The 11,068-nt window shown below is 42.5% G+C and overlaps 1 protein-coding gene across 3 annotated transcripts; it reads left to right on the forward strand.

The window, feature by feature from the left end:
• The first annotated feature begins 467 nt into the window (after positions 1-467).
• On the forward strand, positions 468-10,051 carry SGK1 (serum/glucocorticoid regulated kinase 1). 3 transcript variants are annotated; one of them, XM_030198455.1, is made up of 12 exons: positions 468-606; positions 4,561-4,636; positions 5,068-5,143; positions 5,901-6,005; positions 6,247-6,330; positions 6,455-6,586; positions 6,807-6,919; positions 7,360-7,483; positions 8,252-8,347; positions 8,615-8,770; positions 8,873-8,962; positions 9,305-10,051. In XM_030198455.1, the coding sequence occupies exons 1-12, from the start codon at positions 573-575 to the stop codon at positions 9,470-9,472; spliced, it is 1,254 nt and encodes a 417-aa protein (XP_030054315.1). In that variant the 5' UTR covers positions 468-572; the 3' UTR covers positions 9,473-10,051. The 3 variants fall into 3 exon arrangements, with proteins under 3 accessions (XP_030054315.1, XP_030054316.1, XP_030054314.1); XM_030198456.1 differs by lacking the exon at positions 468-606 and adding an exon at positions 3,159-3,258; XM_030198454.1 differs by lacking the exon at positions 468-606 and adding an exon at positions 4,250-4,391.
• Positions 10,052-11,068: the final 1,017 nt, after the last annotated feature.

Raw genomic sequence — 11,068 nt, forward strand, 5'->3', positions numbered from 1 at the left:
TCCGGAAACCTCGAGTCAGCAGCTCCTCCACAGTGCAGGGAAATGGTCGGTGCTACTCCAGGGCTCAGGGGCCCACGGGCCAATATGTATGTTGTATTAAACAAGCACACGCACAAAATGAATTTAAAAAAAAAGCCTGATTAAAAATGAATGACATATTTCTCGGCTCCAGCCTTCCTCTTTTTTCGGCACGTGTGAGGTTGCTGGATTTACTTCTTATAATTCTTATTTCTTGGGTAAGGCTTTGTGCATCTCCCGGGCACGGGATGAAGGTCACTGCTGATACGACATTTTCAGTTCTCACATTAGTAACCTCTGATCGCTGTCCTGTTCTGCACGGTGATGTTATGTAATGGGCGGAGTAGGCCTGTTCTTTGGCAGGCAACTTATCGCCTTTATGCAAATCGTCAGGGAGTTAATAAACTGGCTGGCAGCTAGCGATATATCCTCTTTCCCCTGCACTTTTTACTTATACTGTAGCAGTTAAGGTCGGTACAGTTTGGAGGATGTAATGAAGACGCCTGGGTTAAGGGGCGGATAAATAGAAGCATCTTAGAGCTCCGCATAGAAGGATGAAAAGTAAAATCGAAAAGGCTTCCCTGAAAGGTGGGTCCACCTCCTGCCTCTAGTATTTCTCTCTCTGTGAATCAGCTTAACTCCCCTAATTACACTTTATTTATTTTACAATACATCGCCCATGGAATGACTACTTTGGTCTTCCGGGTCTTAGAGGAGGGTCTTGAAGGGTTAATGCCGTTGACTGCTGTTAAGTCAGACTTTGGGATTGTTTGCAGAAGAGTAGTTGGGGGGGGGGGGGGGGGGGGTTGGCTTCGGATCCGGCCAGGGGCGGCTGGAGACCTCCCATGGGGCTGCTTTCTTTTGAAAAAAGAATATGCTAAGTGCTCGACTCAATAATACACCCGAGAAGTGAAAGTGCATTCCTTGGGGAGGGAGGGGTGTGTGTGTGTTTGTTTCCAGAAAAAGCCGGCCACTTCTGAGCTGGTCCTTTTTTTTTTTTTTTTTTTTTTTATTTCTTATCTGTTTTGGTTTGAAACTGGTTTATCCGCTGCTTGGATGCCCATCTGCATTTGATGGGAGAATGCCTGAGACTGAGCCGCAGGGCTAAGGATGGCTTGACGGTGGTGCCACGTTGTTACATAACTTTGGGGGAGTTACCGTCTAAAATGAAAGGTTGTTTGCATTGGGGGAAGGTTGTTTTTTTAAAAGAAGGCAGGGGGTTTTGCTGCATTTTGAACTTTTGCTTTATGCTGGGTTGGTTCTGCGGATGATGAATCCCAACCGAGAAAGACATAATTTATAATAAAAAAAGTTAGCTGTACTCGTGCGTTCCTTCCTCTTTCTGTAGGGATATTGCAAATAAAGCTCTGATCTGTAGTTTTTGGGGAAAACACCAGAAGCCTGCTGAGCAGGAAACAGCAGAGATTGCAAGATCACACGTTATTATTTCTGGAGAAAGTGGGGGTGGAACCGTCATCAAGTCTCTGACAGATCATATATTTCCACACCCACTGTTCCCTAAAAGCGGAAAAATAGCTTATTCATTTTTGAAAGGATAGGTTGGTTGTTTTGGTAAGTGATAAAAAGCTGCAATCGTATTCCATTTAATGAATGGTAGACCATTGTAAGGGGAAATTTGTTGTAGCCCAAGGGTAGCAAGAGTGCCCTCTCGGGGTAGCTGGCAGTATTGCTTCATGACTGAATGGAATTTAGGAACTTTTTTTTTAGTCTAGTGCTTATTTATTTATTGGAATCATCGCCTTTATGAAGAGATTCATCCAAGACATTGTACAGCAGGTATAGTTTGACATAAACTTTAATGTTGTTAAACAGCATAACAGTAATGAAATGACCACATTCTAAAAATAAATGCAATCAATGAGATCAACTTGGAAACACATTGAATCCTCACTAGGGTGTCAGAAATATACACATTAAAACAGCACAGTAGAACAATCATACAACAGAGATACGATAAACGTCAACAGAGTACAAGTGATACATCATAATAGCCTGCATGAAGGAATGTTCATGCAGCACAGGTGTGAGCTAAACATAAATAAACATACATACAGCTCATACAAATAAAAAACCTTAATAGGCTTACATCAGAGCATTCAAATAACAATGGCACACCCGAATAGGCACATTAGAACAATCAAATAACAGAGATATAATGCTCATAAAGTCAATTGATCAAACATCTTAATAGACAATGGCTGGGGAAGTGCAGCTGAGACATATAGACCCTTAGAAGAATGGATAGAAGATCAAAGTTGGTGGCTAAAATTATATGTACAGTTGAACTGGTCTGTGTGTGGCAAGCTAGTCCAGATGTTGAGTTTATCACAGACAGAGTATTAAAGGGTTGGGACAACAGCCAGGCTTTCACCTATTGGAAAACCATAATCAAGATGTTCTCTGGTGCATGAAATGTTAGCAGTCTCAATCAGGCGGCATGTCTGAAGTCACATTTGCAAGCATGTAGTGAAGCCCATACAAACCACAGCTGTGGTGTTTGAAAGCCTATTCTGAAGTATTTCATTGGACAGCTTTTGTGGGCATAGGCGATGGTACAGATACTGTGAACCTCCCTCCCCCCCCCCCCCCCCCCCCCCAAACACTGGCTATTTATTTGCTATGACAGTGCACCCTGGGTGTTTTTGTTATCACTTTGAATTATAGGATTCCTGGTTTCTGTCCACACCCACCATAATGCTGGTGCCCTTCAACTGGGCACATTGCTGAGAAGTTGGCAGGTGCTGATAAACAAAGTCACGTGTTCCCTGCTGCCAAAGCCACCCATAGCATATAAAATGCCTATAATTAAAAATAAAACACTTCATAAAAGTGGCTCATCTATTTTGTTTGAACATGATGTACTAATATCTTCTAACTCTTGTCAAACAGCTTCATTTATCCCTTCTGCCTGGATTGTGCCCTGCCAAAAAAAAAGGGGGGGGGGGAGTTCTAAAGTCTTTTAGGTGGAGGGAACGCAGTTTGTGTTCAAAGAGCAAGAAGCCTCTAGTTACTGTGAGTCACTGTTCCTTTGGAAAAAAAAATTCTGATCATTTATAGTACAGTCTGGGCGTGGGCTGGAAGGCTTGAGCTAACAAGTAGGGTCCAGATCAGGAAGGAAAGCCTTACATTTAAAAATCCTCTGAAGAATAACAGGAGAAATAAAACACTGACGACTAGAAGAGGCTTTCTAGATGGGGAGACGTTTGCAGTCTGGGGTTGGTAAGAATTCATAGCCAAAATAGTTTTTTTTTTAAATTTTGGATGAGATATTTGTGTTGCAGTTCCCATGTCAATGTTAGTCCTTTTTTCGCCTTTGAATCTTACAATTCAGAGATTTTTGCAAGGATGTGCAAGTTTGGTGAGGCGTATACTGCAGACTTGTAGGTCCACACCTTTGTTAAAAACATAATATTTTGCTCTGGATCAAGCGTGGAGAATGCACACGATGGGGTAGATGTAGCTTTAATGTTGCTCGCGCTTGCGTAAAGAGCTGTTTTCTAGAGACAATGAATGAACTGGTACTTATTTAAAAATGAATAACCTCCCCGATCTACCGTTGTCGACGGGGAATAACTGGTACGTTTCTGCCAGTCTGAAACCCAGCAAGACAGATTAAATGACAATGGATGCGGGTTTTCCCATGTTGTCCAAATCGGAGTACTTTTTAAACATTTTCCTTTTTTTTTTTTTTTTAGCATGCTGGATGAACCGTGTGAGTCTTTATCTGTAATGTTTGGGCATAGATTAAACTTTTTTTTAATGTATTGACCCAAAATATACCCTTCAATATGGGTAGGCAAACTAAAATCAGGCTTTGAAAAATCGGAGTGTAAGAAAGTTTTGGGGGGGTTTTTTGTCGGCTTCTGGGAAATGTTTATATAACCTAGGTGTCCCACCCGCTCTTGTAAATAATGACACGGAATGGGTGCGGGCTCCCTTTTCTCCTAGAACGGCACCCGTGCGCGGACTCCAGTCCCATCCGAGCAGCTCTCGCGCCCGCCGCCCGCGGGAACCCAAGACGGAGAGAGAGGCATTCCTGCCCGGGCTCCCCCTTCCTCATTCTATGACGTCAAGGAGAAGGAGGCGGGGCTTCTTTGAGCCAGGCGCCAGCCGGCCGACTGGAAGCAGTGAAATCCAGTCTCGTTCGGTGACTGGGGCTTGCTTTGGCTCCGCCCCTTTCGTCGTGCGCCCCAGATAAAAAAGCGGAGCTCAAACTTCCAACTAGCATTTGGAGTCTGATTCTGCATTCGTTACTTCGGATTGCTGACTGCCTGTAATGACGGTCAAAACTCAGGCTCCAGCGCCGGTGCTCACCTACTCAAAAATGCGTGGCATGGTAGCGATCCTCATCGGTGAGTGAGGGTCACACGTTAGGTTTCCGTAGTGGATGGAGGGGTTTTTTTTTTCGGAACATTTTTGCTATTCTGTAATATGATCGAAGTTTAAGTACATTTTCTCGTTAAAATGTTATTAGCGTTGCTTACACTTTTTTTTTCTTTTCTTTTTGCTTCTGTTTTACAGCTTTTATGAAACAAAGAAGAATGGGGTTGAATGATTTAATTCAAAAAATAGCCACTAATTCTTATGCATGCAAACAGTAAGTATCTGCATCTTTAAAGAAATCAAATTCCCTGTGGCTATTGCATTCGACAAAGCGTAACAAAAAAAGTTATTAATATTCTAATAAAGAAAAGAAAATCCGATCTTTCATTTTGGGCTCGTCGATTTCATTGGGGTGCCCAAAGATCTTGCAGAATGCGAAATGTTGTGTCCAGCTTGCAGTTATCCCCTAAATAAAAACTAATAAAGCTTAACTGTAATAATAAGATTCACATCAACTTTTAGAAGTCTAAATCTTGCAGCGTTCCTGTTCCCGGGAGTTTGGCTGTAAGAAGGGCAGCCCTATTTTAAGTGTAACACACTTTAATTACAGTAACACAATCGTTTGCCTGCTATCCCTAGCGATAGGATACTTCTACTTGCCACACAACTGTGCTAGTTTAACACTCGTGATTCTATTACTTGCAGCCCTGAAGTTCAGTCTATCTTGAATATCTCCCAACCTGCAGAGCCCGAGCTTAACAACGCTAATCCTTCCCCTCCTGTAAGTATCTCTCACGCAATGGCATAATCGATAAAATATGTTTGTAATGGCTTTCATGATAGCTAATACTAGGAAGTCTGGGGATTTTTTTTTCTTCCAAGAAACACCTTTTTTTTTTAAACAAGTGCCTGCAAGCAGTAGAATGCTGCAAATTTCATTTGTACAAGTCAAGTTAGCTTGTGTTTGAAGCATCCATTCTGCATATCTCAGACGGCATAGTACTAAAGTACTACTGCATTTAACAGTGTTGGTCAGCTCAGTCTGAAAGTACATGAGCTGGTTTACTGAGTCAGACCAAGGGTCCATCTACCCAGCATCCTGTTTCCCAACAGTGACCAATCCAGGTTACAGCTAGCTGGCAGCATCCCAAAAAGTAGCAAGATTCCGTGATACCCGCTGTGGCTTTCCCCAGGTCTGCTTTAATAACTGTTTGCAGACATTTCCTCTAGGAATTCGTCCAAACCTTTTCAAAACTCGGCTACCCTTATTGTTTACCACATCCTTTGGCAACAAATTCCAAAGCTCAATTATGTGTTCTGCCTGTTTTAAATATACCACTACTTGGGGAACTAGCGTTTTGTTTCTCTTGCCACTTTCCCTATAGGAAAGGATGAGAAGAGAGTGAAACATGGGTTAATTTTGCTGGTTGGGATAGATGAATCAGGATTTTTCTTGCAACCTCCTAGTGTGATTTAGTTGCATAATATATCAGATGGGGAAACTCCTTTTTAACTTTGGTTTAATTTTCTCATTCCAGCCCAGCCCCTCTCAGCAGATCAACCTGGGCCCATCCTCCAACCCCCATGCTAAGCCTTTAGATTTTCAGTTCTTGAAGGTGATTGGCAAAGGCAGCTTTGGAAAGGTGAGTGTTGCTGCTAGACTGATCCGAATAATGCTGGTGGTGTGTGTGTCTTGTATTCTAGGTGTCTTAATTGCTGACTGCTGCAGGGTGTAGGAGGGCTCTGGACTTTCTGAACTCTGCTATGTAGCTAAGTGCAGAAAGCTTGGCTATTGCATTACAAGCAGCCGGTCGTATTTCTTGCGTGCAAAGGAAAGATGTGTCACTCCAGCATAGCCAATGTGCTGTTTGTTTTGGCTTGCAGGTTCTCCTGGCAAGGCACAAGACAGAAGAACATTTCTATGCAGTTAAAGTACTACAAAAGAAAGCTATTCTTAAGAAAAAAGAGGTAACTAAATGTTTATTGTATCTCCTGTTCTGTTGCGTGGAGGAATGAATGCACTGGTGCGAGTTGCACATTTTTTTTAAAGGAACTGTGTTTTTAAAGGGTCTCTTTTTTTGCTTTTGCTCAGGAGAAGCATATCATGTCGGAGCGCAATGTCTTACTGAAAAATGTGAAACACCCTTTCCTGGTTGGCCTCCACTATTCTTTCCAGACAGCAGACAAGCTATACTTTGTCCTAGACTACATCAACGGTGGAGAGGTGAGCAGAAAGAGCAGGGCATTAGACTTAGCCCCTTTAACATCAATGGTCTCAGAGACCTGCTACCAGAAAGGGATAAATCACTTGCATTCTCTGTTTCTGGCCTGTTGATGTTCTGATTGCTCAGCCATATCCTGCTATTGTTATAGGAACTGTATCTCTTGTTTGGCCACCTCTGGCACAGTGTGCTTTTCAACTTTTGGTTCTCTGTCCCCTGCAGCTGTTCTATCATCTCCAGAGGGAACGGTGCTTCCTGGAGCCCCGGGCTCGCTTTTATGCTGCTGAAATCGCAAGTGCACTGGGATATTTGCACTCACTGAACATTGTTTATAGGTAAGTGGTGATCTCTTTACTACGCCTCATGGGTTAGGGTTCTAGTAAGATTGTAAGGCTAGGTGCGACCTCTTAAATTCAAGCAATACAGTTGCATTATGCAGCTATTCTGCTATTACCATAAGTTTAGTAGTGACTTGTCAGCAAGGATATAATTGGAGCTCAATAAGTCAGTGACTCAGTACTGTGGCAATATTGCCTATGGGGGAGGTCTTTATACAAAGGTGCGCTAGCGTTTTAGCTTGCGCAGACGCCCATAGGAATATATGGGCATCTCTAATGTTTACTGCATGCTTTTGTTTTGCATACAGTAAAAACGCTAGCGTTCCTTTGTAAAAGACCCACTTAGTTACTAGCAGGAAACCTGTTTATGGACTTTATATGGCTGTTTTATGAGAGAAGATTGATGTGGGGATGCTTTTTTTTCTCTTTTTGTACAGAGACCTGAAGCCAGAGAACATTTTGCTGGATTCTCAGGGCCATATTGTCTTGACAGATTTTGGGCTGTGCAAAGAGAACATAGAACCCAATGGCACAACCTCTACGTTCTGTGGCACACCAGAGGTGAGTTGTTTTTTTTTGTTGTTTTTATTTTGCTTTTACATGTTATGCCTGTTCCCTTAATCTCTTGATTATTAGCCAGTGCTAATGTGGCCACGTTGGCCCAGAGGAGAGTATCCGAACAGCTAAGGCAGGCTGTAAACCAGAGAGGCCAGGGTTGAAATCCCACTGCCACTCGTGATCTTGGGCAAATTGCTTTAACCTTCCATCACCTCAGGTGGAAAGTTAGATTGCAACGTAAGAGTAGCCATACTGGGTCAGACCAGTGGTCTCTCTAGCCCAATATCCTGTTTTCCAAACAGTGGCCAAGTCAGGTCACAAGTACTTGGCAGAAACCCAAATCGTGGCAACACTCCATACTACAAATCCCCGGAAGCAGGAAAAATGTACCTGAATGCTGCATAGAAACCAGCTCATTGGTGCTGAGCCAGCTCTATCTGTGTCCCGGGTGGGGTCATTTGTATTGTCCTTGAGCCCCCCCCCCCCCCCCCCCCCCCATAATTTTTGAGATGTTGGCATTTGAAAGCTCACACCTTTCTCAACAGTTCAAAGGAAGTGACAAAGTCCAACCCCCTTTACTTGAATGTAATAACACACCAGGAACAACTTTTAACTTGAGGTTGCATGAGGCCTATATTGTAGCTGATGTGGCTCATGCATTCTGCATGGCATGTTTGAATGAATGAATAAAGCCACATTTGTAGCCTCGGAAAGGAAGACTTGCATATGGGGAGTTTCAATAAGAGCATTTTTGGTTTTCTCATTCAACAGTACCTTGCCCCTGAAGTTCTGCACAAACAGCCATACGACCGGACTGTGGACTGGTGGTGCCTCGGAGCAGTTCTGTACGAGATGCTTTATGGCTTGGTAAGTGCTCTCAGCTTATTTTTTTTCTGTTTTGGGTACTTTTTGCTGAAGCACATGTGTAACTTGCCATTTGTGCTGAGAGTCTGAGAATGACACACGGCATACAGATGAATATCTAATATACTTTGTATTGCATAAGTCATAGATGTTTGCTCAGTTACTAGGCATTTCTTTTATGGCAGTCTTAATATGTTGCAGTATATTGTAAACTGGATTTTAAAAAAAAATGGGTTTAGTTAATCCTGTTCTGTTTCTGCTCTTCTCCAGCCCCCATTTTACAGCAGGAACACAGCAGAAATGTATGACAACATTTTGAACAAGCCCTTGCAACTGAAGCCAAATATAACAAATTCTGCCAGACACCTTCTGGAGAGCCTTCTGCAGAAGGACAGAACAAAGCGCCTGGGAGCCAAGAACGACTTTGTAAGTAAAAACTTCTGAATGGAAAACATTCTGAGCAGCTTCATTTGCAGCTTAGTCAAAACTGAGCTTATGTTTTGTTTTTTTTTGTTTATTTTTGGACAGGTGGAGATCAAGCACCATATTTTCTTCTCACCAATTAACTGGGATGATCTAATAAGCAAGAAGCTGACACCCCCTTTTAATCCAAATGTGGTGAGTATTTTAATTATAGGTAATGATCTTCCCTCCCACTACTGGGAAGATCATTACCTTTTTTGGGGGAGAGGGGGGAGAGCAAATGCAATGCCTGCTTTATGGATGGTACAGAAATTGCAATGTACTAAGATCCATTTCTTTAATATTGAATGTTTGTATTTTGGGAGGGGTTAACTTTCAAGCTGCAATATTCTTGATTTAAGTGTGGCACCTAGATGAGTGTGTGTGTGTTTTTTCTTTTTTTTTGGGGGGGGGGGGGGGGCTGAATCACCAACCACAGTGCTGGAGCTTTTACAAATGTGAAATTTTAAGCTGATGTTGCCTCTTGTTCTTGTGCAGAGTGGCCCAAACGACTTACAGCACTTTGATCCTGAATTCACGGAAGAGCCAGTACCAAACTCCATCGGCCAGTCTCCCGACAGCATCCTCATTACTGCCAGCGTGAAAGAAGCTGCCGAGGCCTTCTTGGGGTTCTCCTACGCGCCGCCTGTGGATTCCTTTCTCTGAACTTCCCTGGCTGCCTTTTTGTGGCCTAGTCGCCAGCTGAGCTGAGTCACCTTCATTTGCAAAGTTTTTTGCACATCCTCCATGGCAGCTTTTCAGCCTTAATTTCAGCCTCACTTTTTTTTTTTCCTGCTGGAATCATGTTGAAGAGCACATTAACTCCCAGCTGACAACATGGGACTCTCAGTCATGGCCCTTGTTCCTTAAACTGGTGCTATCGTGTTGGGAATCAGACGGCCTGCCAGCTTTTTATAGGAATCTTAACACTGTTGAAGAAAAGTTGCTAGGAGGACTCTGTTGAGCGTGTGACCTAAGGATTTTGTGCCTTTTGCCCTTGAAGAGATCCGGGTCAGCTTAGAAGCGTGCTTCTGTGGCAGAGGCTCGGCTTCCTCCTTCCCCGGCTTCTGGGTTTACTGTGTGAATGGTGGTTATCGCTGTGCCATGTTTACCACAGGTGGATTTTCCAGAGCGCATCATACAGCGATGTGATATGTGAGCTGAGCGCTACAATTTGCGGGGCATTGTTTTGTTTCATTTCTTCCATATTTGGAAGATAAGTTTGTTTCTTTTTAATTTATATTTTTAAAATAATTGTGTTTAGTAATTTAGTAGCTAAGAAATTTGAGATGGGCTTGTGACATTGCATCTCTGAATGCTTGAGAGCATTGCTGCTATGATTTCTATTTTTAGAAAGGGTTTTATGGACCAAAAATGCCCCTGAAGTAGCTGATTTTTTTTTTCTGTCCCTTTTTTGTGGACACTTTATGTACTTTGGCATTCCTGACATGAACATTGTATTGTATGTAATTTTTGTACATCTGTACACAGTTGTCACATTAATGTCTCTGTAAACTCTCAGGCTTAGTAGTCTAAGCATTGTACTGTAGTAATTAATGTGGTTATATTATGTATCTTTTTTTTTTTTTGTGACCAAATTAATGGTTTGCAGTAAAAGTTCTGAAAAAAAAAAAAAGAAAATCTTGTCTGCATCCTGTCTTAACTATATTTAATGAAAAGTGCATTGATCACACTGCGTATCTTGTCCTTTCTCTTGAGGAAAATATTTGTTTTTCACAGGAACTTCCTCAACCTTCTGAATACTTCCTTTTTATTTCAAATGACACTTTGAACTTTTTTTTTTTTCAGTTTTAAGATTTGTTAGTTCACATGAAAGAATGGATGGAGCTACCTCTGGACCTGCTCCTTCAATAACCACTCCTCTAATTGTGGTGTAGGAGGAAGGAAGTATGTGCTGGTGGGCAGACCACCTTCAAACTTGGTTGTCTCCTTTGGACCTAGTTCTACACTTCCTGTTCTGCCCCCTGGCCACAGCTCCTGAATGCTACAATCTATAAGGCAGTGAGGACAACTGCTCTGGAGCTATCGCCCACACACCATGAAAAATACACAGAAACCTACCCACCCTATGTGTCTAATGTGATGCACCCAGTAAACAGAGGTGGAGCTTCCACTTCACAGCAGATGTCTAAATGAGGGTTTGTTCTTCCTTATGTGAACATACTTACTACAGTATCCCAACAATCGGGTTAGCTTAGGGACATTTACAATTAATAGACTTGCATATACTGGGAACTTGAT

This window comes from Microcaecilia unicolor, chromosome 3 (assembly GCF_901765095.1).
Source record: "Microcaecilia unicolor chromosome 3, aMicUni1.1, whole genome shotgun sequence".
Lineage (NCBI taxonomy): Eukaryota > Metazoa > Chordata > Amphibia > Gymnophiona > Siphonopidae > Microcaecilia > Microcaecilia unicolor.

Bases quoted from the DNA above. Each gene is read 5' to 3' on its own strand.
- SGK1 (XM_030198454.1), top strand. From the start codon at position 4,316: ATGACGGTCAAAACTCAGGCTCCAGCGCCGGTGCTCACCTACTCAAAA. The intron at 6,331-6,454 runs GTAACTAAATGT...GCTTTTGCTCAG, and splicing joins CTATTCTTAAGAAAAAAGAG to GAGAAGCATATCATGTCGGA. The intron at 8,963-9,304 runs GTGAGTATTTTA...GTTCTTGTGCAG, and splicing joins CCCCTTTTAATCCAAATGTG to AGTGGCCCAAACGACTTACA.